The following is a 27,817-nucleotide window of genomic DNA, read 5'->3' on the forward strand; positions in this document are numbered from 1 at the left end:
GGGGTACTGTGGTACAGATTTCTTTCTTTCTTTTTGACATTTGCTTTGTAGCTATTGGGTGTTCAGTTTTCTCAGTTCTGCTATTCATTTTTCTCAGTTCTGCTTTTTCTATTCATCATTTCCATTTTAAATAGTATACAGAAATGTATTAGAGAGAAAAAAATTTACAATTTCACTAACCCCAAATAAAAACACATGTACTAGGCCAGATGATTAAGAATAGTGAAGAAATAGAAAGTAGAGTATAAATAGAAGGTAATATTCTTTCCCCCCCAGTCCCTTTCTCAAAAGGTAGCATTTATAAACATTTTCTTGATTTCTCCTAGAAGTTAAAAAAAAAAGCAAACCTATAAGTATGTGTGTGTGAAAGTGCACATACACAAAGGGGATAAAACTAAAAAGTATGTAGATTAGATTTTCCCACAATATTCCTGGAGATATTTCACCATTGGCACATGTAGATTCATCTTTTTTTTTTCCCTTCTTGTTAGCTATATAGTACTACATTGCATGGCTGCCTCATAATTTATTGTGATGGACATGTTGGTTTTGAAACAATATTTCTAGGGCACTAGGCAAACTATAAAGGATCCCTTCTTTTTGTAAAACAAACAATTATTTCAGGGTAATGAGTACTTACTTATCTGTTAATTTTCCAGGTTTGTACACTTGTATTTTAATAAATCAACCTTTCTTAAAGTGATTCCACCTGTAAGTGACAGATGACTACGTATGCATTTACAGCAGTTTCAAGTGAAATACTCAGCGAGGCAGTGAGTAAAGTTACTGGGAATCCTTTGGTTGAAAGAAATGGAAATTACATCTGAAGGGAAAATCCAGCTAAAGGAAAAAGGAAAATAGGTTTCAGGGATACTCTGTTGTCTTGTAGACCTAACAGCAGATGGCCTCCAGGGAAAACTGGGACCAGGGACCAAGACACATCAGAACTGTCTCTGCCTTTTAGCTCTCGTCCTCTCTGTACTCTGTTCTTTATTCCCACCAGCAGATCAGTTTCCTCCACTGTTCTAGCCCCCAGAGTAGATAACATGGCTGTGGACAGCTGAAGAGTTATACATCTTAGGCCCTCTAAAGAGAGAATTGGGGCTTTTTCTCAGCTCTGGTTTTAAAATTTCTCAAGGAGAGGGGAGCCTGGTTGGCCTAGTTTGTGTCAGTAAGGTTGTCACATTAGGACTAATAAAATGTATCCAGATGTGTCCAGGGAGCAGTGTCATAGTGTACTAACATGGCAACAACTTCAAAAAGGCTCTGTGTTTTGTTTTGGTTTTTGTTTTTTGAATTATACGTTAATCTTTATGATCAACACAGTCAAGTTAAGACATCTACACTGCTAAGCTAGAATTAGGAAGGGCTTAAAATATGATTCCCTCTAAAGAGAGAAATGCAAGTCCATTACCAATTCTACACGAAATTAGCCTACGTTATAAGGAAGCAGATCTCCTATCAGAGATGACACAGTGAATACTGTGCAATTACCATAACAGAAGAATGGACTTAAGTGCAAGAAAACAGATTCTATAGAATGTGACTTTCCTTGGGATGCCTTTGGTGATGACATTATTTTATGCTGAAAATAAGAATACAAATACGATGCACGTTATTGCAGGGAGCATTAGGGTTAGCTTTACACACAGTTGACGTAACACGTCACACTCTCACCCAGAGCATCTGTGGGGAAGGTGAAGGAAAACAGTAGGTGGATCCAGTGATTTTCATCCCAAATTCTGATTCCATCTAGGATCTCCACGAGGTGATAGAAACACTCTAGGAATAAGCACCAAAAAATAAAGGTATAAAGGCTCAGAGGCCATCAGAATGGAAGTCTGTAGTAGTTACACGAATTCTTGAATTGAAAATTCCAATTCTGAAGAAGTCATATGTAAAAATGAACAGTAAAATAAAAGTTAAATCTGGCTTTATTAACTTGATTCTTGAGTTTAAAGCCAGATAAAATCCTGGGTCAAAAAAGAAAAGGCTTTTTCAAGGAAGTGAAAGACCTATACTTTGAAAACTATAAAACACTGATGAAAGAAACTGAAGATAATTCAAAGAAATGGAAAGATACCCTGTGCTCTTGAACTGGAAAAATTAATATTAGAATGGCCATACTATCCAAAGCAATATACAGATTTAATGCAGTTCCTATCAAAATACCCATGACATTTTTCATGGAACTGAAAAAAAAAAATCCTAAAATTTATATGGAACCATCAAAGACCCTGAAACACCAAAGCAGTTCTGAGAAAAAAGGACAAAGCTGGAGGCATAATCCTCCCAGACTTTAGACTGTACTATAAAGCCACAGCAATCAAAACAGCACAGTACTGGCACAAAAACAGACACATAGATCAATGATCAGAATAGAGAGCCCATGCAGTTACAGTCATTTAATCTATGACAAAGGAGGCAGGAATATACAATGGAGAAAAGACAGTCTCTTCAGTAAGTGGTGATGGGAAAACTGGACAGCCACATGTAAAATAATAAGATTAAAACAATCTCTCACACCATGTGCAAAAATAAACTCAAAATGGTTTAAAGACCTAAATATAAGACCTGAAACCATAAAATTCCTAGAAGAGAACACAGACAGAACACCGTTTGACATAAATTATAGCAATATTTTCTTGGATTAGTCTCCTAAGGTAAAAGAAATAAAAGCAAAAATGAACAAATGAGACCTAATTAAACTTAAAAGTTTTTGCACAGCAAAGGAAACCATCAGCAAAATGAAAAGACAACCAACAGAACTGGAGAAAAAACCTGCAAATTATGCTACTGACAAGGGGTTAATAGCCAAATATACAAACAGCTCATACAGCTCAATATCAAAAACAAAACAAAACAAAACAAAAACAAACCCACAGACAATCCAATAAAAAAATGAGCAGAATACTTGAATAGACATTTTCCCAAAGAAAACATACAGATGTCCAAGAGACACATGAAAAGATGCTCAACATCACTATTAGAGAAAGCAAATCAAAATCACAATGAGGTATCACCTCATATCTGTCAGAATGGCTATCATCAAAAAGTCTACAAATAACAAATGTTGGAGAGGATGTGGAGAAAAGGGAACCTTTGTACACTGGGAATGTAAATTGGTGCAGCCACTATGGGAAACAATATGGAGATTCCTTAGAAAACTAAATATATAACTACCATATGATAGATAGATAAATAAATAGATAAACAAGTTCCTACTATATAGCACAGGGAACTATATTCAATATAATTAAAAAGAAGATGAAAATATATATGTATAACTGAATCTCTATGCTGTACACCAGAAACACAACACTGTAAATCAACTATACTTCAATAAAAAAGTCCTAAAAAAATAACTACCATATCATCCAGCAACTTCACTCCTGTGTATATACTACCCCCTAAAAAGAAAACACTAATTCGAAAAGATACATGCACCCCACTGTTCATAGCAGAACTATTTACAATAGCCAAGACATGGAAGCAACCCAACTGCCCATCAACAGACTGGATTAAGAAGATGTAGTATATATACAATGGAATATTACTCGGCCACAAAAAGAACAAAATACTGCTATTTGCAGTTGTGCTGATAGATCTAGAGAATATTAAGCTGAGTGAAATAAGTCAGAGAAAGATAAATGATATATGCTATCACTTATATGTGGAATCTAAAAAAATAATACAAATGAATACATACACAAAACAGAAACAGACTCACAGATATAGAAAACAAACCTATGGTTACCAAAGGGGAGAGAGAAGTGGGGAGGGACAAATTAGGGGTATGGGATTAACAGATACAAATTAGCATAAAATAAATAAACAACAAGGATATACTGTCTATCACAGAGAATTATATCCATTATCTTGTAATAAACTATAGTGGAATATAATCTGCAAAAAATACTGAATCACTATGCTGTACACCTGAAATTAACACACTATTGTAAACTACACATCAATAAAAATATAAATTAAAGGTTTTTGTTCATATTATATTAATATAGTAAAAAGTAGATGGTTTTTTAAGAAGTATCAGAATGGTGTTTAGACAGCATTTAGGTAGTGGGAATGAGCTGACAGAGTGTTGCTACCAAAAGGGCAGTGCTGAGCAGACTGCCACCTACAGGTCTGACATTACTGAATCTTCTAATTTTTTGATGAGACTTCTGGAAGGGGTTAAGATTTCAGTGATGCCATTATTCAAAGAGAATTTAAGCCCTTGGTGAAGGTTTTATAATGACCATGCCAAAGTTTCCTTGGATCACAGAGAAGAGACCCTACCTAAACAAAGATGTCTTTACAGTTTGGAGCTCACCAGCACACCCTTCTCTTTGGGCCTCTAAAACCGTGTGGTCCCTCCAAGCAAAAGTGGAAAGCAGTAGGAATTCAAATTCCATAGGTGACACTAGGATTTACTCTTGGTGTTGTACATGCCATGGGTTTTGACGCATGTATGTAATATGCCCACCATTATCATACAGAATAATTTCACTGCTCTAAAAACCTGTGCTCCACCTATTTATCTGTCCCCAACTCAAGCTCCTGGCAACCACTGGGGTTTTATTCTCTCCACAGTTTTGCCTTTTCCAGAATGGAATCATACAGTATATAGCCTTTTCAGATTGGCTCCTCTCACTTAGTAATATAAATTTATGTTTTCTCCATGTCTTTTTCTGGCTTGGTGACTCATTTCTTTTTAGTGCTGAATAATATTCCATTGTCTTGATGTACCACTGTTTGCTTATCCATTTGCCAATTGAAGAATATCTTGGTTGTTTCCAAGTCTTGGCAACTATGAATAAAGCTCCTATAAACATTTGTGTGCAGGTTTTTGTGTGGACATAAGTTTTCCACAAATTTGGTAAATGTCAATGAGTAAAACTATAGGATTTTATGGTAAATTTTATTTAGTTTTGTAAGAAATCACCAAACTGTCTTCTGAAGTGGTTATTGTGCATTCCCACCAGCAATGAATGAAACTTCACGCTGTACCACATCCTTGTCAACATTTGGTGTAGTCAGTGTTCTGGATTTTGGCCATTCTAATAGGTGTGAAGTGGTTACCTCATTGTTGCTTTAATTTGCAGTTCCCTGATGACATATGATGTTGAACATCTTTTCATATGCTTATTTGCCATCTGTATACCTTCTCTGGAGAGGTATCTGCTCTGATCTTTTGTCCACTTTGTAATTTGGCTGTTCATTTTCTTATTGTTGAGTTTTAAGAGTTCCTTGTTTATTTGGGATACCAGTCCTTCACCAGATGTGTTTTGCAAATATTTTCTCTCAGCCTATGGCTTGTCTTCTCATTCTCTTGACATTTAACTTTAACACATTAAAAAAACTTATTTTCTAAAGGATTTTTCTTTGAATTGAGGTATAGTTTTTTGACATAAAAATTGAGATAATTCACACCATAAAATTTATCCTTTTTTAATATTTTTTATTGAGTTATAGTCATTTTACAATGTTGTGTCAAACTCCAGTGTAGAGCACAATTTTTCAGCCATACATAAACATACATTCATTATCACATTCCCTTTCGCTGTGAGCTACCACAAGATCTTGTATATATTTCCCTGTGCTATACAGTATAATTTTGTTTATCTATTCTACATTTTGAAATCCCAGTCTGTCCCTTCCCACCCCCCGCCCCCTTGGCAACCACAAGTTTGTACTCTATGAGTCCATTTCTGTTTTGTATGTATGTTTTGTTTAGATTCCACATATGAGTGATCTCATATGGTAATTTTCTTTCTCTTTCTGGTTTACTTCACTTAGAATGGCATTCTCCAGGAATATCCATGTTGCTGCAAATAGCGTTATGTTGTTGGTTTTTATGGCTGAATAGTATTCCATTGTATAAATATACCACCTCTTCTTTATCAAGTCATTTGTTGATGGACATTTAGACTGTTTCCATGTCTTGGCTATTGTAAACAGTGCTGCTATGAACACTGGGGTGCAGGGGTCATTTTGAAATAGGGTTCCTTCTGGATTTATGCCCAGGAGTGAGCCCTAGTCTTTTGAGGAATCTCCATACTGTTTTCCACAGTGACTGCACCAAACATAAAATTTACCCTTTAAAGTGTACAATTCAGTAGTTGGACAAAGTTGTGCAACCATGAGACTATCACCATTATGTTAATTCCATAACATTTTCATCACTCCAAAAGAACTCCTGTATCTATATATAGGGTATGTGTATGTATATATATATATATACTCTTTATAACTGGCTTCATTTAGAATGTTTTCAAGGTTCATCCATGTTGTAGCATGAGTCAGTACTTCATTCCTTTTATAGCTAAACATTCTATTGTATGGATACACCACATTTTGTTTATTCATTCAGTGGTTTGATGGACAATTGGGTCCTTTCCACTTTTTGGCTTTCTGAACATTCGTGCAGCAAGTTTTTGTGTGGGCATATGTTTCATATCTCTTGGGTGTATATTTAGGAGTAGAATTGCTGGAACATATGGAAACTCTGTCTGATCTTTTAAGGGACTGCTAGGCTCTTTCCCAAAGTGGTTGTATCATTTTACATTTCCATTTTCTCCACATCCTCACCAACACTTGTTAGTTTATCTTTTTGATTATAGCCATTCTAGGGGGTGTGTAGTAGTATCTCATGGCTTTGGTTTGCATTTCCCTGATGGCTAATGATATGCTTATTAGCCATTATTGTATCTCCTTTAGGGAAATGTCTATTCAGATCCTTCCCTATTTTAAATTAAAGTGTCTTTTTTATTGTTGAGTTGTAAAAGTTTTTTATTTACTCAAATACTAGAGAGGCCAAAGAAGAATAGGTGTTTTGGAAGAAGTGCAGTTACTGTTGATAAAATTTAGATGTGACTATGATGACATAGGTGACTGAGGTGGGCAGGGGCAGAAAAAGATCACTGTGAGCAAAGCAGGGTGTTGAGTAAGTCATTCACAGGAAGTTGAAGCCATCAAGGACGATGGTATGTGTTAAAGAAGGGAGAAAGTGATGGGGGACTAAAATCTTCCTCGTATGAGGGACAGTTATTGAGAGATCACTAGGTACTGCAATGACAGAAGGGCTAGAATATATAGTCAAACTGCTGAATTAAAAAAAGCTAGGAGGAAGGAAGAACAATAATCACAGAGAAGCAGTGGGGGCTCACTTCCTTTTTTTTTTTTTTTGCTAAGTTTCCCCTGTAAGCTCATTTCAGTAGCCCTTGTTTTCCTAAAGGTTCCTTGGGAAAACCTGGTTATGGGAATATCCTTACAGAACAGTTCTGTTTGCTTCTGTAGGATCCTATAGGCTTCACTGGGCCAGGACCAGCTTTTTGTTAGTTTTTCATCTTGAGATTCCAGTAACATTCAGGTATTGTGAATTTGGACCACACTCTCACAAACAAAAAGTTTATTAGTTTCTTCGTAGATGATTCTACTTACAAGCTTGTCAGACTTTCTTGTATTTCCTACTGATTCCCAGGTCCATGAGTAGTGTTCTTCTAGTCTTCATTTCACAAGTGGTTTCTGAGACTTCTATTTCAATGGTGAAGCTCTAGCATTCATTCATTAGGCCTATATCTTGGTTCCAAGTCTCTATGAACTCTTTGACCTTCACACTCACACATTGTCTGACTTTTGGGTTCCCATTAATTTCTGGCACCTTGAGATTTCCCATTTTTAGTTTCAAGTTCAGTTGTGTGTCAAATTTTTTTCTTTTGATTACATAACATTCAGTATTTCTGTATTTGAGATGGGAAGGGAGTTTGCCTGGAACTATTCTGTTGTATATTGGTCAGAAGTGACCCTAAACCATTCTGCATAATGCAGTCAAAGGGTCTTTTAAAAACATAAATACGGTTATTTTATTCCCTTAGCATGGCATTCAGGAAATCAGGACACTTGCCTCTCTAGCTTCATTTCCCACCATTGTCTCTTCTCCACACTCATGTACAGCCTCTACACTCCAGTCAGACACTAACTCTTCTTTCTGTTCTCTCCAAATTGTATTTAGGCTGTGTGTTGATGGTAGTTAAATTTATCCCCTAGTTTAGCATACTTTCCAGCATGGTATCAAGATGTAGTTAACTGACAGGCGTAGTAATTTTTATCTCCTAGATTCAGAAAATAGTAGCTCCATATGGTGAAGCCAGTGGACACTGCAGTGTAACATGACTTTAATTTTAAATTAAAAATGCTGTCGAATCTAATTGTTTGCATTGAATTGTATATTAATTTAAGAGTTGACATTTTAGTGATATTAAGTCATCCTTTCCAAGAACCTGGTATGTCTTTTCATTTGTCAGATCTTGTTTTATGCCTTTCAATATGATTTTCTATAATTCTGAATAGGGAACACATTAATATGCTCTAAAATTTAATTTAAAAGTATAAAAATGAAGATAGTGAATTAAACTTTCCATTGCTGTCTCCCCCCTACCCAACTCCTCTCTTTCAGAGATATTTTATTTACATATGAGCAGATACATACACCTATTTATTGCAGTTGTGAATGGAATACTTTTGTTATTGTTTCTAGTGGATTATTGCTAGAATTAAGATATTGATTTTTGTACATGTATCTTTTATTTAGACGCTTACCAAATTTCCTTATTAATGCTAATATAGGTTTTACTATGACCTCTTAGATTTCCTAAACACACAGTAACATATCAGCAAAACAAAATAATTTATCTTTTTCCAATATTTATACCAATTATTTTCTTGCCTAATTGCTTTCACCTAAATTTTCAAAGCCATGTTGAATCTTGTCATATTTCAGACTTTAATAGAAGTATCTTTAGTATTTGTAATTTAAAGTCTTTGCTGTTGATTTTTGATGAATAGTTTCTTTTCTTTTTACTTAGAACTTTATCATATCATACTTAAGACTGGAAAATTTTATCAAATGCTTTTTCAGCATATACTGATAAAATGTCTTATCTCCTTTCATTAAAAAAACTGTTTTGAAGTAATTTTAGACTTACAGAAAAGCTGCAAAAACAATACAAAGAATTCCTGCATACCTTTTACTCAGATTTCCCCAAAGTTAATACTTTACTTTTGTTTTATCATTCTGTGTATTTTTCTGTGTGTGTGTATACACATGTAGGTGCACATGTGTATAGTTTCCTGAAACATTTGCTAATTGTCTATCTTTAATTCTAAATATTTCAAAGTATATTCTCTAAAAACAAGGATATTCTTACATAATCATGTATTGTCAAAATAGTAAAATTAACATTAATATTAATCTACAGATATTTAAATACTTTTTAAGTTCTCGATGTCGTGGATTACATTAATAAATCTCCTGATGCTTAGGCTTGTACTGCTGAAATATAATCACAGTGCACAATTCAACTTAATTTTATTTGGAATTTTTGCATTTATAGTCATAGACGAGATGGCATTATTTTTGGCAATTTATCAGGTTTGAGCATTAATCTTACGCTGGCCTTTAAAAGTCAAATGAACATCTTCCATCTTTTCCCGTGATCTGAAGCAGTTCATATAGTAATTATACTCATCTATTTTTTGGGCTGGGTGATGGTTACAGTGGTGTTCACTTTGTGATAGCTCACTGAACTGTGCGCTTGTAATCTGTGCACTTTTCCATATATATTTCAATTTAAAAAGTTTAAATGAATGCAATTAAAGCACCTCTCCAATTTCTCCTTTTGGTAACGTTAACTGGTCTACTCAAACTATGTCTTGGGTCAGTGTTTGCTTGGAAATGATCTATCAGCTTTGTTTCCAAAATTGTGGCCACAGAGTTCTCCTAATATTATTTTAAATTCTTCCACATATATGGTTACATCTGATTTCTCATGCCTAACCTTGTTTTGGTTTTTGCTTTGCTCTTTTTCCCTTTATCAGGCTGAGGAGGTTTTATCTATTTTATTGGTGTTTTCAAAAAGAATCATTTTCTATTTATCCTTTCTTTTTTTCATTCCTACTTAACTTCAGGTTTTATCTTTAATTGATCCATTTTCTGTTCACTTATGGTTTAAATGTGTTTTTTTCCCTCAATTTCTAGAACAATCACTACACATCTTTGAGTTTTTCCTTTTGAACAATAAAGATGTTACATTTTCATTTCAGTCCAGCCTCATGCATTCCTGGATACTCAGTAAGTTATCTGGGTCTTACTTTTTCCCCATTCGCTCAGGGTCTGGCAGGTCCTGGCCACAAGGACATGACAAACTTGTGCTCAGTGAACAAATAATACTGTTTTTATCCTGGGACTCACTATGAAGATCTGTGTTCACTGCAGGGCCCACCATCCAAATATGTGGAGCAGCCATCATGTGATGGTTCTGTGCCAGCTTCTATGAATAGGATAGTGAGTAGAATAATTGGGTATCTGCCCTCTTGGATCTTACACTCTAATGACAAAGACAGACATAGAACAAGTAATGCAGGTGAGCTGAGTACTCCATCTAGAAGGCTATGGAAGTGTAAGGCAGGGGTCCAACAACACCTCGCAGGTCTAGCTAAGAATCCCTAGAAGAAGTGATACTCAAGTTCCTCATAATATGAGGGTATTCCCTGTCCCCTCTCTTCCCCTCAGAAAGGCGGCCATTGGGTTTTCTTGTATAAAAGTTATCTGGTTTTGAGTTACATGCCTGCTGCTCCTGGCCACAGTTGATTGACCCAAGGGACTGACAGCCAGGCATAAGAACTTTATCCAACAGGAATGTTCCATACATCTATACATACAGGATGGTCACTGACTGACTGAATTAGAGCCTCTAAGGGAAGTCTGAACAAAAAACAGAGTGAAAGGAGAAGAAACAGAGACAGCAGGAGAGGGAGAAGCAGAAAAAGGACAGTAAAGTCATAATAATGGCACGTCACAAACCCTTTGATACTGGATCAGAACTGCAGGCATCAATATGGACTCATGGTTTTTAATAACGTACTGATGGACAGATACAATAATAAATTCAGTTGTGTGGTGATACATATGTTAACATACACACATATATTTCTCAGCTCTTTGTGCTGAAAGGGCCTAGAAGCAATGACACTCCAGTAGCAATGAATACCCACCTAGTACCCAAATCTTGGTTTCTAACTACCATCCTCAAGTAAAAGGAACCTGGAGCTCCTTAGGAAAATGGCTGATGTCAGGGCTGGGACAAAAAAATATGAGTGAGTTTGGAACATCTTGTGGTGCCAGAAAGTAAGGAAATACTGAAAAAAAAAAATGATGAAGCAATGTTGAAACAACACAGGAGCCAACTTAAGAGTTCCCAATGACCAAATCTAGGCCAATATGAGCAACAAAACAAACTACATTAGTGTTAGATTATAAACCATGGACTAAAATATGCTCGTTTATACTGATATACATTATTGAATAAACAAGCAGAGGAAAAGAGACAGCTGTTCCCTACAGTAGAATATCAATAGATATAGATGGATAAGCAAACAGAAAGTCATCATTAGGCAAATACAACATTAATGCTTGTTATAAGCAAGAACTGTTGATGAATGCTGAAGTCAGTGGGCAAAATTTAAGGATAAATAAGATATTTGTATAATGTCAAAGTATCTTCCCATGAGATTCTTAATTATTTCAAAGAGGAAATTAGTAACCTTATAGTGGAGAACCTGGTATACACAACCTCAGCCATGTGCCCCTTGCTATGAGGCACTAGGAAGGGCACAACATCACTTCTGGGCTAGTCTTGCCCAAAATGTAGACATTCAATCTAATCATGTGAAAACAGCAGACACACCAAAATTAAGGGAAATTCTACAAATTAACTGACTTGGACATTGCAAAACTGTCACGGTCATAAAAGGCAAAGAAAGATGCAGGAATTGTCACAGGCTGAAGGAGATGAAGGAAACACAACAAAATGCAACTAAGTTTCTGGATTGGATCATGGACCAGAAAAAGGTTATCAGTGGGGAAAATGGTGAAATGTGAATGTCTACAGGTTAGTTAGGAGTATTGTATTATGGTAATTTCGTGGTTTTAATAATTATACTATAACTTAATAATTATTTAAGACATTAACATCAGGAGAAGCTAGGTGAAGCTGCATAGGAACTCAACTACTTCTGCAACTTCCTGTAAGTCTAAAATTATTTCAGAGTAAGTAAAAAAAAATTAATAAAAAATTTTAAAAAGGCATTCACTAAGGTAAGAAGCAGCACAAATCCTTGAGGGGCTGGACAGTGACTGCTAAAGCATCTGCTGGGAGCCCATGTTCTGGTTCTGACTGCCTCAGACCCACCATGCTGTCATCACATTCTCCCATCACCCAAAAGACTTTTGATTCCTGCCCCCATTTTCTGCTTCTTGAAAGAGATTTTCTAACACCAAAAGAGGGTTCCAAAATGGCCCCGCAGGGGGAGGGTGATGGGGTGGTCATCAATGATGGCTACTGCAGAGGATGCTCCAGGATGCACCAAGCCTTTCTGTGCCCTGCTAAGCTGAGGCTGAAACATATCTGGTCTGTGGAATGTCCTTGGGGGATGGCGTGCAGACCCCTGCTTAGTGACTAACATGCAGACTGCATGGGGGTGCTGTTTATTCCAGGCTCACTTACCTGGGACCACAGCATAGATGGGGCTGAGGCAGACTCCATGGCCATCTGGGCAGAGCCTAACCCCACAATCCGTTCCTCTATAGCTCCCCAGTGTCTATGCTATTAGTCTCCTGAAGGAGGCCCCATAGAGCTGAGCTTGCTTGGTCACTGAGCACTTCTGTTCAGTTCCAGTATAGTGCCCCAGTCAGCCTTCCTCCTAAAGGTGCCCTATTCTGGCCTAGTTCCAAGGCTGGAGAAACATGGTTTGGTCTGAGAAATAGCAGCTATGACATGGCAGTGGGAGACGGAAGGGTTCTGTGAGTCCCTTCCCCTTGGAATTTTAGGCATGGGAAAGAGGAAGCTATGGCCTAAAGGCAGAACCTCTGTGCCTGGGTCTCTGCCCTCTTTTACTCCCAGTTGAGACATTCTGGGGACTCAGTTGCATGAAGACCAGCAGAGGGTGGCAGCTCAAGCCTGGTCTCTTTTCCCAGCCAGTTCTGTTCTTAGCTGCCATACTTCTGAGCTTCCAGGAAACAAGATAAAGCCCCAGAGACTCTGGGACATGGGGATCACCCTGAAGGACAGAGATAAGGGACCTCTCTCTTCTCCCTGCCTTGAAGGGGATGGAGGGACAGCTCCTCTCCCAGAGACCTGTTAGCACATTTGGGGCTTACAACAAAGGGGCCAGAGGAGGGCAGAATTTCTGCTTTTGACTTTGGGGCTGAGAAGGGGTCTTTCAGGGCCTGTGAGGAAGTAAGAGGCCTTAGGCTGGATGGAGAGGAGTGAGAGGCATGAAGAGAAGGTAGGCTGGTTACCATGCTACAGCCGAGGGGCTTTTATTGGGTGTTGAGGGCACATATAGGCAGGTAGGCAGATGCTAGAGGGTGTGGCACACCTTCTCAGGGTGTAGTGGTGCCTGTATGTCCAGTTTGTGGGTCTTGCTGTCCTTATCGATGATCTCCAGCCGCAGCTTGGGTGGCCGCTTCTCGGCCTGGGGTGAGGGCAGTTCAGGGCTCTTGAGTAGCTGCTTGTCTGAGTCCTCGACAGTGATGCGTAGCGTGCAGCCCCCTGGCAGCAAGTCCTGCTCATAGGCAGCTGCCAGCTGGTTCACTACACGGCGCTCCACCTGCAGGCGGTAAGGAAAGTGGTCGTCACTGCCAAAGCCTGGGGCCCGGTTCTATCACTTACTGCTCAGGCAGGTACTTACTCAAAGCTTCAATTTTCTCATCTGCAAAGGGCTAACAGCGCATAGCTTGCAGGACTGCGCTAATGACTGAGTAATGGCTCGGGTTCCCAGTTCAGTACCCCATGCGGGTAGGGGTGCATACTCAGTTACCTCCAGGATAGAGGTTTTACTTAACCACACTGTTTTCGGTTCTGAAGGGACATCTGCTCTGGGTAAGAAAAATTCCAGTCTGTCTGGACAGGCTGCAAGCACAGGGAATGGATCTGAGGCACCAGGGAGGGAGGTGTGGCAGTGCCTCACTTCTCTCAGGCTCCTGTGCTCACCTCATGCTTGATGGAGCGGGCGCCATAGTGCACGTTGTAGCCGTCGACCAACACATCCGCCACCTCGCGGTCCCAGAGTAGTGTGATGTTGTGCCTTTGCTTGGCCTGAGATAGGTAAGATAGGAGCATGCCTGCATGTGGCCCAGGGCTTAACATCTCTCTGCTCTCTGGCCTGAGCCTGTGAGATACTGTGTGCCCCAGGGCCACTGGTCCCACACTTCTGTGCTCCATCTTTTGGGGGGTGGGGTGCTCCCGGCCCAGGGTTCTCTGACTTACAGTGGGCAGATGTCCCGCCCCAACCCACAGGCAGTTCCCTCTCTTACTCTCTTGGCCCAGAAGTTCAGTTCCTTGTTGACGAGTTGGATGAGCTCTGAGTGGCAGAAGGGGAGGAAGTAGACGATTTCATTGATCCGTCCCAGAAACTCATCCCTTCGGAAGTGAGCCTGCAGGGCCAGGTTAGGGATGGGGTGAGCTCAGTGACCCAGAATGGGTAAGGAATTACTGGACCCCACTGGGGAATATGTGGGATGCGGGGCTTCCATATCTTCACAATGGCTAAGGGGATCCCCCCAACCTGAGGCTCCAGCAGGAAGGACAAAGAACTCTTACTTTCAGGATGGGGCGAATCACATTCTCCTTGAAGTTCTTTGAGATGGTGATCTTGTCACTAATCTGGACATCCCCTGTAGAGACAGTACCAAAAACTGCCTACTTGCCACACCTGGGGACCTTTGGGAGCTGTGCCCACTGCTTGGCTCCACCCATGAAAGAAGTTCCAGTCCTGCCCCTGATGGTCTGTGTGATCCTGGTCAAGGTCTCAGGCTCTCTGGGCCTTGGCCTTCTCTTCACCTGCACAATGAGAAGACTGGACTGGGTACTTTCTAGGCCCGTTCAGTGCTTATGAACTGGCAGGAACTGTATGAAGGAGGAAAGGGGATAGGAGAAGAGTCAGGACCAAGACTTGAGTTCTGACTTATAAGAAGGGGACTGGAGGGTTCAATCCTAAATAGAAAGAAAGGTGACAGACTCAGCTCCCTGCCTCACACAGTCCTCCTTTCCAGCACTCTCCAGGGCTCACCTATGTAGGAAGCTTCCCTGGCTGAAAAAGGCTGTGCCCACCCCATACAATTTCTGATCTGTTGTCCGGTTGTTGCACCAAAGTGTCTCTATCTGTTGAGTGTGTCTCCTCAGTCCCCTTAGACCCTGTCTTCTTCCTGGCCCCTTGCCCTGGGGTGGCTCTGTCCATTCCTTTGTCTGGAGCCCTCCTGTCACTCAAGAGACTTGAGGCTTTCTCAAGGAAGTGAGGGCACTGTCTGTCTGTCTCCCTCTACTATCTGGTAGGACGCATGGTGTCTGCTCAGGGCCAGCTGGGGACAAAGATGCCTACCAGGACCCTTGCCTGGCTCCAGGACCCCAATGCCATCCTTGCCCCCAGGAGACATGCTGGCGGTCTGGTCACTTGCCCAGTTGCCCAGACAGCTCAGGCCAAGTGCCATACCAAGGTTCTCAGCTATCCGGTTATGACTCATCTCCAAAGCCTCCTGCCTCAGCTGGAGCGCATGCTGTGCAATCTCGTCGCTGGCCACGTTGGAGGTCATGATGAAGATGGCGTCCTTGCAGTCGATGGTCTTCCCTTTTCCATCTGTTAGCCGGCCCTGGGAAGGAGCAGTGACAGCATGGTCATGAAGCAGTACGGCTGGGCACCTCTTCCAGGAGGTCTCTCCAGAACTCCTCTGCCTCCCCGTCCCCCTGGCAGAGTCAGCTGCTCCCTTCTCTGGGTTCTCTGAGCACTGTTCTCGCACCTGGGCTGCACTGCTCACCAGCTGAGAGTGCCCCCTGGCGAGACTGCACCTGCTGTCTGGCATCTCTCAGGGCACCCAGAAGCCAGCCTGATTACACATGCATCCATCCAACACTCTCTCTTAGAGGCCCACTCTGGGCCAGGCTCTGTGTTGGGGCACTGAGCCTTCGACATGCTCCCAGTCTAGAGAAAGAGTGAAGCCAGGAAACAAACAGTGACAGTTCTGTGGGTTAAGCGTTATGATAAAGAAGCCAGGCTGCTGTAGGAGGTCCCAGGAGGGTATTCTATAGGGCCACTGTGAGGACCAGACACATGAATTGAAACAGGTATAATCACTGCATCTTTGGAGCCATCCTCTAGTCTGGGATAGAAAATAAGATTCTTCCTTTAACCAACTTGAGAAGTTCCCTTGGAATCTTTAGCTCTTTCTAGAAGTGAAGTGACATAGAAGAAAGCATCATTACTAGACACAGATGCACCAAGGAAAGAGAAAAGGGACAACAGCAGACGGAAGAGACAAAAGAATGAGAAAAGTGTAGCTGTCTGGGGCCATTCAGTTCAAGGGCAAGGAACTCTACCCACTCAGCAAGCCTCGATGATGGTACAACCACACTTTGCAGTCATTTACAAAAAAGCAATGATCAGAGCCTCACTGAGAGGAACTGATGGGAGTCTGACTCCGATGTGCACGTCCACTACCCTGCTTAGTGTCTTCTGTGCATTGCTGCACTCTGCCCACTAGAACGTTGCTCTATGAGGGCAGAGGCTGGGTCTTATTCTCACTGGGTCCTAGCGCAGAGTCTTGCATAGCAGGTGTTCAGTAATTGTTTGCTGAATACTTGAATCCTCACAACCACTACAAAGAAACTGAAGCTCAGAGAGGTTAAGTAACTTGTTCAAGGTCTCCCAGCTAGAATATAGTGGAGCTGAGGTTCTACTAAACTGTCTGACCCCAGAACCCACCAGTGTGCCAGGCTACTGGGGTCATACCAACACTGTGGGATAAATAAAGCCTCATGCGATTTTCCTTCCCTAAATAAAAATTTCTCAGAATTCTCCCAAATTCATTTTGCATCCTTTGAGTCTTTGGCAATAAAATGTGTCCCAAAGAGGGAGAGAAGTAATTGGGACAGGTGTGAGGAGAGGCAGATCTGCCTGGGAATTTCTCTGGGTTGCAGACAAAGCACAGATCCTGCCAAATCAGAGAACATGGCTCTGGGAATAGGTCGCTGACCTCAGCCAGTTGGCGCCTGCCTGAACCAGCAATGCTGGGCCCTGCCTCAGCCTCAGCTGGTAACCAATCCTCCTTGAGTGTTTCCCTTTCCTGCTGGTATGGGTCTCACTCAAGGTCAGCCCTTGTTTCTAAAGCCCTCGCAAAGGCAGACCAGCCCTGGCCTTCAGAGGTGAAAAGGGAAGGAATATGCATTAACTGAGCACCTACTGTGTGCTGGGCATGGTACCAAGTGCTTTTATGCCTTGCTTTACACTGGTCCTTGGCACAGGCCTCTCACTAAGTTCCAAGGGGGTCTATTCAAAAGAGGCCTCAAGATCCAGGGCCCGATCACTCTCCTGTCCTGGTCTTGAGTGAGAAGAGGGGAAGGCAAGGGTGCAAGTGGATGTTTTTGAGTGTGGCCATTAGCCTCCCACTTCACCCTTTGCTTATTGGTTACAACATAACAGAATCCACTGAGGGTAATTCTAGTTTTGGGGACCTGTTCTGCATGTGTGTGATGTACCAAAGTGCATGCAGATGACACCGTGAGCTTGTGCAGAGCTCAACCCCGAGGACTGAGCACACTGCTGCCAAAACAATAACCGTTTCATTCTGAGAGATCAAAGCTCTGCTCATAACTGGGCCTGAGGATGGGTCCCAGGTGGGTGAGGGGAGCAGGTGCAGTGTATGAATGACCCAAGAGGTTACTCTCACAGTGCTCATGTCTCCTTCTCCTCCGAGTCTTTGGCAATAAAATGTGTCCCAAAGAGGGAGCTGTCACTGTCCCACCTTTCAGCAATGACTGCAATGAACACATCTTGGGTGGGGCATGAATGCTCACCCCAGGGTGATAGGGGCTGCTTTCCCACTGCTCCGTCCTTGAAGGGAGGAGTAGGGGTAGCTTCCTGAGGGTCAGACTCATCCTGGGACTCCTGCCCTGTGCTGTAGGCTCTGGGGTCAACTGGGAAGAGACCTGCATTAGCCCTGCTTGGTATTTTGGTGAGAGCATTAGGGATCCTGCTCTTCCAGGTCCAGAATTGGGAGAATCGAGCTAGATATGGGGGGCTTTCCCTATGACCCAAGAATGGATCAGGTACCCTTATAATTCCTACTTATCCTAGAGCAACACTCACTACAGTGGCTGAACTGCTTTTTGCTACCCGTCTGCCCCCTCGCTCACAAACACTGAGGCAGGGACTGTCTATTCTGCCTGGTCCATTCTGCCCTGCACATTTCTCAGTTAGGCTCTGAACTCTCTGGCAATTCCCTCTTTGGCTCCTTCCGGAGAGGCTGCAAGGCTCTGCTTTTCCCTGCTCTTCACTGCACACCATATTCCCACTGTGGTTTCCGTTACCTTCTCTGTGCTAGAGCATTCCCGAACCTCTACTTCCGGTGCAGACCTCTCCTGTGCTCCAGATCTCTCCAACTTATGAGCGGCCTCTTGGACATCTCCATCTGGCTTTGCTCCCAGCATCTCATTTTCAACAATTCCAAACCTCAGCTCCTTACCTTCCTCGCCAACCTGCTGCTCATTCCCCTGCGTTCCCTCCCTCAGCTGAAAGCAGCAGCAGCCACGGGTTAGCCAGGCCAAAAGTCCTGCTGCTGGTCAACCTTGGCCCCTCCATCTCTCCTCCCATCCAATCACTGAGCCCTGCATAGTCAACCTCCCAGGAGCTCTCACTGGTCCCTCTTCTTCCTTCTAGGCCATTCTCCTGCCTACAGGATCTTCATAAAGTGAAAACCTGATCAATATTTCTCTCTTGCTTAAAGTCTTTAAAGGCTCCTTACAATCCACCAAATAAATCCACACTCCTTTCCCTGGCATTTTAACTTGCCTTTGTCTACCTTACCCACCTGATCCCCACCATTCTGCTCTTACTTTCCCTCTGCAGTCAAGCAATACTGAACAGCTGTAGTTCCCCAGATATACCAGGCTGCTTCAAGCCCCTCTGCTTCTGCACATTAGGTGTCTACTGCCGGCCCTCTCCACTCTGTTTACCCGACAAACATTTACTCATCCTTGTAATGTTTGCTGAATTACTGTTAAATTATCTTAGTCTAAAGAGCATTTCCCCTGATGCTGTGGGCTGAGAGTCAGATAAGGTCTCTGTCCTCAAGGAGCAAAAATACATAAATCTGGCTAAGTAAACTCGGATGACAGCTTTGGTCAACGGAACCAAGGGCATAAACATCTGTAGTAGAAACTGTAGTAGGCTGGTGGGGGCTGTAGGAAGGCCTTATTACCAACTCCCAAAGGCAGTCAGCAGTGACAGCAGCAGGGGAGGGGTGACAGGGCTTACACACAGGAGCAGTAAGCATCTAGGTGGGGCTGGTTGTATTTCAGTCAGCAGCTGCCTTTCCTCTTTCTGGACCAAGAACCTCTCCAGGGACGTGAGAGGCCAAACAGGCTGCTGCGCTCACCCTCCCTGTGAATGCTTCACTCCAGATTTACCTCTCTCTTTTGGCCCTGGCTGCACGGTAGTTACATTTAAGCTGCAGGCTCTGGAACTGGACTGCCTCTGTTCAAATCCTAGATTCCTTCTTCCCAGCTGTGTGACCACAGGTAAGTTAGTTAATCTCACTTTACTTCAGTTTTTACATCTGTTACATGGAAGTAGTAATACTATTTTCATAGGGTTGTTGGGAGATTAAAGGAATTGATACATGCAAATTTCTTAGGATAGTGCCTAGCACACAAAGTAAAAAACTGTCAACATCTCCTTTCCGCCTGTTTACTAGGCAGGGACTCCCAGAGGGCAGGTTTGGGTCTGGTTCAGAGCTGTGTGCCTGAGTCCTGTTAAGAGGCTAGAATGGAGTGGGAGGTCTCAGAGTACAAGTGCACAGGTGTGGGAAACAGAATATGTGACCTTTGAAGGACTGGTCTTCATTCCTCAGTGGGGGTCTGTGGACAGGGAGTAGCTGAGAGGCTGGAAAGACAACAATAAAACTGGGGCAGGGGCAAGGATGCTGGGCTGGGTGGGGAAGGCAGTGGGCAGCTATGGGCACTTTGGAGCTGGGTCTTCCTGGCTTGGTACCTGATATGTTATGTGGTCCAGGGGTGTCCCTTCTTGCATTTCATTAGTGCAGCTGGGACATGGGAAGCAAAACTCCTTTCCATTTTCCCAGCACTGGAGGGGACTAAGTGGAAAGCTGGGCTGGATTCCACCTGGTTATGTGCTGGCTAATCCAGATCCTGCATGGGAGCAGACAGGAGGCCTCATCCCTGGCTCTATAGGGCGCCTGGAAAAGGTGGCAGTCAGCCCCTCCCATGATCATATGCTCTCCCTCCCCAGCTCAAGGTAAGGAGTGGTCCAGATGGGGAGAACTGGGGCTCTGGGACCAGATCTATCTGCAGCCCACTTCTGGCTCCTCCACACAGTAGCTCTGTGGCCCTGGGCAAGTCATTTATAATCTCACTGAACCTCAGTTTCTTCACCTGTAAAAAATGATTTCTTTCTTGCCCAGCTATTGTGATGATTAGCGGTAATGTCTGTAAAGTCTTTAGCACAAAACTTACCTAGCATGTGCTGAATAAGAGGGAGCTGTTCTCATTTACAGCTCACTCCACCATTTGTGGAGGGAGACTGTCCTCGTTTTTGAGGAGCCTGGAGCTCCTCAGGAGAAAAGGACACCACCATACCATCATCATCACCATCATAGACAGCAACACATTATTGGCATTTAAACAACTGGTGAAGATGATGGTTGACACACAGGGAGGAGCAGGGGCTGTCTGAGCCAGAAAGGTTCTTGGAGCTTGTCTTGGATCTAGCCTCCCTGTTTGTTGCATGAGGTCCCTGATGCTTAGAGATGGAGCAGAGCTGGAACTAAAAATTCAGGTCTCTCTCCCTCTGGGTTCCTTTGCCCTACTCTGTCTCTGTAGAAGGTAGCCTGGGCAACCACAACATTTCAACTCATGGGCAGTGCTCATCTTCCCTCTCCCTTGGGTGCCCAGTGTGGGCCCTGATCCAGAGAGGAGGTGAAGCCACATCTGCAAAATGACTGAACATACACGTTCAGTTTTTTTATTAAGAGCAGAACGTTGAGAAATGATCAACTCTGGGTCCTTGGGTCCTGGTATTCACAGTGCCCTGTCCCTCCAGCTGTGCACGCCCATCCCCCTCCATATTGGCCCAAGCCGACTTTCACCTCATCAAACAGCTGCAACATGATGGTGAGCACATCTGGATGGGCCTTGTCCACCTCATCGAAGAGCACCACGGCGTTGGGGCACTGCTTCAGCTTTTTCGTCAGCTGGCCACCCTCCTCGTGGCCGATGTAGCCTGGTGGGGACCCGATAAACTTGGCCACCTGGTAGAAGGAAGGAAATATGTTAGGTAGGCTTTCCTATGCTTTTAGTTTCCAATATGGGGCATGCACAGGAAGGTGGCTTTATATACTGTTAAGACTGCTTGTCTCAACAAAGACAGGCTGTCTCCTGGGGTGGAAGGAATCCGCTGTGATGGGAGAGCAGATAGATCTTTTCTACATTTATTCTTCAGGGCAAATCCTATGCAAAACAGATCAGTGACCCTGCTGCATACGGATGCTCCCTAAGGACAAATCCCAAGGCTGCTGGAATTATCTCAGGCCCAAATGACAAGTCACATCAAAATACCCAGGCAGAGTCATGTTGACAGCCTCTCCAAACCACACTTCTCCGAGGACTCTCACCTCATGCCGCTCCTGGAACTCAGACATGTCTAGCCTGATGAAACCCTGTATGGAAACAAGCAGGAGTCCATTTGAAGGCAAGAAGGCAAAGGGAAGGGTTAAGGAGGAGAGCATCTCAAATATCTTCCAGGCTTTCAAACCATACCAAGACAAGTTCTCTCTCACTTTCATAATAGTTTTTTTCTGGGTCTTTGCCTCCTTTTCTGTCCACTCATCCCCCATGACTCCCTCATTCCTTACCTATTTAATAAACCCAAGTCATATCCCTGCCCTTCTGAATCTGTCTCAGAATGTCTTTTTAAGGTTTCTGCTGAGCCTGATTACCACATCATCCCCCCACCCATGCCCCCACCTCCCATCCATCCTACATTTCCTGAGGGCATCCTGTGTGTTCTGGGCACTGGAGCGGCTAGCTCTCTGTTCTCTAGGAGCACCCAAGTGGGCCAGGCCGACACAGGGAAAGTCAGTCACCATCAGTGAGGATCATGATGAGATGGAGGGGAGCAACAGACACCCTGACAGCTCCACGGTGCCCTCAACCTTCCAAGTCTGCGTGGGCACAGGCCCCTTTGTTTTAGGTTACTTTTCTGCTCAACTAATAAATCTTTTCATTTATTTACATGTTTTCACTTCATTTAAGAGCTATCCACAATGTAGCCTGCAGCTCTTCTCTCTCCACCTAGGGGTGATTTCCTGGGAAGTGGCCCTTGGGGTGAGGCCCAACCATAATTAGCCTCAGAAGAGAACACCGTCTAGTGCGGGATGTGTGAGTTAACACAAGCCTTTTCATGAGGAATGCAGGGATTCAGGGCATTGTAAGGGCATTCAGAGGTGCCCTGTCTCTCCACCCAGACCAGGGTTCCCCATAGGCTCCCTGGGCTCCTCTCTTAAAGCACACGCACATGGAAGCACATGCTTCTGTCTCACAGACTGCACTCACTGACTATGCTTCTCCTGAGAGCTGAGGAGGAGGGGGCACCAAGGCTCTGAGATGGCAGTAGCTATGTCTGAAATCCAGGCCAAACTCTAGTTCGGCTGCTGGTCAGAAGTTCAGTCTGTGATGTATTCCAGTTTTTTCTGTCCTGTCACTCTGCACCTGAGATACACAGCGGCAGAAAGAGCCCTGGGCTGGCAGTCAGGGGGCTAGGCTTCCAGCCCCAGTTCTCCACGGTCTGTGTGGCTTTGGTCAGGTTGCCTCCCCTTTTGGAGCTGCAGTTTCCTTCCTATGTACACAGGCCCTTATGTCCTCTCCCTGCCTCACCAGAGGCCTGAGGAAAGGAACTAACCCAAGAGGTGTGAAAGGCCATGGACACATTCTTTAGGCCACGTGGGGGTGATCACTGCTCTCAGAACACATCGGGCATTAGCCAGCAAGCATTTTCAGAGGGCCCCAGGCAGTACAGCCAAGAAAAACACAGGCTTCAGGAAGGGTGGGAAGATCGACATGGGGAAGCTGGGAGTGTTGCCCAGAGGGAGCAATGGGCTGGAAGCATGAGATGGGGATCTGATGATAACAGCTGACGCTCACTGGGTGCTTGCTATGTGCCTGGCAATGTCCTAAGCAAGCTATAAAGGGCTTAGAACATGCATAAGTCTATGAGGTAAGAACTATTATCATCTCCACCTTACAGATGAGAAAATTGAGTCACAGATTAAAGTAAATTGCTCAGGGTCACTCCAGCTTGACAATCTGGCTCCAAGCCTGTGTTCTTAGCCACTATACTCTACTGCCTCATGTTTCTTGCTCCACCAACCAGCTGGGCTCTTCGCAGTCTTCATCTGAAGGGTTCTGAGCTTTGTGCCCAGAGCTCATGTCAATCGATGTCCTGAGATACAGGGATACAGACTCCAGTACTTACTTATGCTTACGTCAAATGACCCAGGTTCCTACCCTAGTCCTTCTACCAATTTGCTAATTAACTTTGAACAAGTCTTGGGGCTTGATTTTCTTGGCTGGAATAATTTTGGTTTCATATTATCTTATTTTAGGCAACAATACATTATGACAATAATATCCAACGTATATTGATTGCTTACTATGGCCAACAATGGTGTTCAGCATTTTACATCATTCTCTCACTTAACCTTCACAATGATCCAATGAGACAGGCACCATTATTGAACCCATTTTACAAATGAGAAAATTTATGCAAACAGAGACCTCAGCCAACTCCACAGAGTAGCTTAGAGGTGGAATCTGAACCCAGGTAGTTGGATCCAGATCCCTGCTCTTGATCCCTTCACGGTACTGCTGCTATGTCTTCAGTGTTCCACCACCCTACTTCAGGATGAGATCACAGAGCACCATTAAGGTATTTTTCTCAGGGATTATTAACCCTAATAATGAAAGTTAACAAAGCTGCTCAATTTGGGAGAAACAGTAGAGGTTAATGAGAGAAAAAAAATAAGCTCACAGGTCTGATGAAGAAATTATAAAAACATGCAAACAAGGCCTTGTGAGGCAGGCAGGTCTGGTGGTATTAGTGACTTTTACAAATGAGGAAACTAAGGATCATAGAGCCAGAACTTGAATTCAAGTCACCGACTCGCAGGCCAGTGCTCATTTCATACAGTCATCCTTACTTTACACTTGGCCCTGTACATAACACTTCGCTTACATCAGTCCTTGGGTCCTGGCGATGTCAGGTACCCTAGTTAGACAGTTTACAGCCCAGGACCCTCAGATTTTGAAGGCAGGTGCAAAACATGCCTGTTACATGGACAGAAAATGTCTAGGATAAACATATATTCTGTAATGAGTTGGCCCATATGGCTGGTGAAGGTGGAAGTTTTATAGAAGCACCACCTATGATTTAAAAATAAAATACATGGGATGGTTATATTGAACTTTTCATGCCTCTTGTCTCTCTATGTGACATGGGGACAAATGGACAAGTTTACAATCTAGCCTCCTATTGCAGCTCAGAACAATGGTATTAAGAGAAGAGTTGAGAGACTGGATTCTGATTTTATTTCTTCCCCTAACAGGTGACCTTGGACCCTTAGTGGTTAGGGTCTCAGTTTTCTCATCTGAATAGCGGGTCTAATTTAGCATGCATGCTATTTTCCTTATAGGATCAAATAAGACAGTGGATGGGGTTATTGCTCTGGAGAGTACGAGGTAATGAACAAGGGATCAGGCACTTACTGGGTGCTAGAGCCTGAGCCAGCAGTGATTCACAGTATCTCACTTGATGCTCATGACAACCTCAGACACAGGGCTGATTAGCTTTGCTCTGAGGCAAGACAGCTGGAACTTGGAGGGGTAAAGCAACCTGCCCAGGGCCAGCAGAAAGCAGAGCTGGAACCTATGCCAAGAAATGGCTGCCTCCAGAGCCTTGATTGCCCAGCCCACTGCCTCCCAGTGGTGATGGTGTTACTTCTGTCTCCTGGGTGAGGCATGTACTGAAGGACACCATCATCAGCTTTCAGGACACCTTGCACTGGTGGAAATCTGCCTCTTGCTTAGATGTTCCAACTGAAAAATGACTTGCATCATCAGTCTTTCATCAAGCCCTTTCTCCTTTCTACACCAGCAAGTCAGCAGATACTTTCCTTCTACTTCCACTGTGTATGAAGACATATTAAGACAGCTTGGATAAGGAGATTATAATTTGTAATTAAATATTAACCTTTCTGACAATATTAAAATTAAACCACTCAGAATTCTTCATCCTTAATCAGGTGGTTCCTGCCTGTAACTGCATCTTCCCTAATAGTCTTGCTAGTTTATGGCCCTTTCCAGAGTGCTAATTGTTTCAATCGCTGCCAACCTGATGAATTGTCTTAAAAATGCTATTTCGGTTGGAGCATATTAGTATGTCATGTGCTGTTTCCTGTCTGTCTGCCTATCGAGTGGGTCTGCTCTGCCTGTGGCTGAGGCAACTCACAGCTACTAGCAGAGTCAGGGAGGCTGAGGAGCCTTTGGCCAGTTATCAGGCAGAAGCGGGCCATGGAGGCAGCTCAGGAGGACACAGTCTAAGCTACCTTGTTTCTGTGGCTGCCAGGCACTCAGCAAGGTGGGAAAGGGGCAGCTTGGCCAGAGCAGGACAGGAGGTGGCCAGAGCAGGACAGGAGGTGGCCAGGGACTCTGTTGTTGGGGCAGTTTGGCTGGCAGAGGCCTGAGCAATTCCTCATTGCCTCAGCTGGGGAGGCCTTCCATAGAAATTTGGCAAGGGCATCCAGGGTCACAGGCAACTTGCAGTGCCTCCACACTGGGAAGGCAGGTAGGAAGAATATTCAGCTTCAGTTGAAATATTTCTGCAGTCTCTAAGGACTGCTCTGACATTTTCTCTGTACGAAAGCATTTCCTGTCACCTTAGAAGGTAAAACTGAGCAGAGGCCTTGGAAAGCCAGAATCTGAACAAGACGATGGGAATGGCCCTCTTCTTTGGAGAATCCAGGCCTCCAAGTCATGGAGGAAAGGGGATGTGACCATCGCATAGCTTACGGCATAAAAAATCAAGTGTAAAAGCTCATGTAGGACAGAGAAAAGCAGTAAGACATCCTCTGATTCCTACTTGTTTTCTCCTTCAGGCCCAAGACTCCTTCTAGCACAGCCTTGATGGCACTGGACAGTAATGATTTGTTTCTAAAGCTGTTTCCCTCTCCAGACTGAGCTCCTCAGAGCAGGGGGAGTGTCTTAATAAATGCTGTATTACCAGGATCTAGTACAATACCCAGTACAGAGTAGATGCTTGGAAACGTTGTATAAATGAACCTCACTGGGTTCTCCCGAGTGCCCCAAGAGCTAGGCAAGGCAAGGATTATCCTTCCTATTTCATAGACGAAGAAACTGAGGCACAAAGAAGTTGGATAATTTGCCCAAATTCCTGAAGCAATTGATGGTCAAGTTGGGGCTATAGCTGAGGCCTGCCTCCTGGGCCAGGGCCCATCTTTTTGATTGGTTATTGTCAGATGCAGGGAGCCTACAATTTTGGGGGCTAGCAGGAGTGGCAAGCTCTCCACTGCTTGCAGATCAGGCCTAGGTCCTAGCCCTTACCTTTTTGGCATCTTTGTGCATATATTTGGCTGTCTGCTTGGCCAGTTCAGTTTTTCCTAGTAAGAAGGAAAGGAGAAGTGTTAGATTAGGACCGGATGACTATCTCTTGGAAAGAAGGAATATTAGAAATGTATGGATGCTGGAAATAATCTATGTTGTGGATGGCAATGCTGAGGCTCAGAGAGGGTCAGTGATTCTCCTAACATCACTAAGGGAATTAATGGTGAAGCTGGGACCAGAATCAAATGTGCTTTGCCTCTTGATTTTTCTGTGCGTGGGGACTGAGGCTTTTTCTCTACAGCAGTGTCCTAAGACTGGGAGGTGACACTTATAATCCAGAGTCATCTTGTCCTTTGAAGCCCAGCACAAATCTTGCCTCTCCTAGGAGCACCCTGACTTTCTGGCTCACTTCACTGTATCCCTCTAGAGACTCATGGTCTTGCCATCCTGCTAGGCCCTGGAGTTACAGGCCAACCAGAAGCTGGGAGAGCATAAAGAGTACCTCTCCTTGGCTTCACAGCTTTTCTCTGTAACATAAAGAAGGAACAACAATACCACCTTGCTGTCTCTGAAGGGCCTACCACCTTGCTGTCTCTGAAGGGCCATTTGGTATGATGGTCAAGACTTTGGAAGTCATTTTCTAGTATGGGTCAAGTTCCATGGTATCATGTGAGGTTATGGTAACCCTTTGGGCCCTCCATCTGGGGGGCGGGGAGGCTAGGCCCATGAAGATGCTGAGAGAAGAGGAGGTAATAGATGCATGAAATTCCCATCATGACAATGGGAGGTGGTGGTGGAGGTAGGGGAGGGAGGTCTGTGAGAGCGGAGAGTGAGGGCGTGAGAATGCCTCAGATAATCCAACCCAACTGGCTAGAAAACACCCAACCCATTTCACTGCAACTAGTTTTGCTATGCACTTAGCATGTGCTGGCCATCAGGGGCTTTCTTTAGCTTCCTAGAGGGTTATGTTCCAAGCCACACTAAATAAGGTTGGTATGCTGGGCAGTGGAGGTGGTTCAATTGTTCCTAAAGAGCAGCCTCTGGGGATGCAGAGTGGCTGGACCAGGACTAACACG

General features: G+C 43.6%; 1 protein-coding gene across 2 annotated transcripts in view; it reads right to left on the reverse strand.

The window, feature by feature from the left end:
- Positions 1 to 13,353: 13,353 nt before the first annotated feature.
- Positions 13,354 to 27,817, reverse strand: part of CLPB (ClpB family mitochondrial disaggregase) — a 150,879-nt gene continuing 136,415 nt past the window's right edge. For both annotated transcript variants that reach the window (XM_064492668.1, XM_010989160.3), the window contains 8 exons: positions 26,742 to 26,797; positions 21,740 to 21,784; positions 21,215 to 21,376; positions 15,550 to 15,706; positions 14,661 to 14,734; positions 14,375 to 14,494; positions 14,052 to 14,156; positions 13,354 to 13,668 (listed from right to left, as the gene is read on the reverse strand). In XM_064492668.1, the coding sequence (XP_064348738.1) occupies positions 13,420 to 13,668; positions 14,052 to 14,156; positions 14,375 to 14,494; positions 14,661 to 14,734; positions 15,550 to 15,706; positions 21,215 to 21,376; positions 21,740 to 21,784; positions 26,742 to 26,797 (968 nt within the window). In that variant the 3' untranslated portion in view covers positions 13,354 to 13,419. The remainder of the gene's footprint in view (positions 13,669 to 14,051; positions 14,157 to 14,374; positions 14,495 to 14,660; positions 14,735 to 15,549; positions 15,707 to 21,214; positions 21,377 to 21,739; positions 21,785 to 26,741; positions 26,798 to 27,817) is intronic.

This window comes from Camelus dromedarius, chromosome 12, assembly GCF_036321535.1.
Source record: "Camelus dromedarius isolate mCamDro1 chromosome 12, mCamDro1.pat, whole genome shotgun sequence".
Lineage (NCBI taxonomy): Eukaryota > Metazoa > Chordata > Mammalia > Artiodactyla > Camelidae > Camelus > Camelus dromedarius.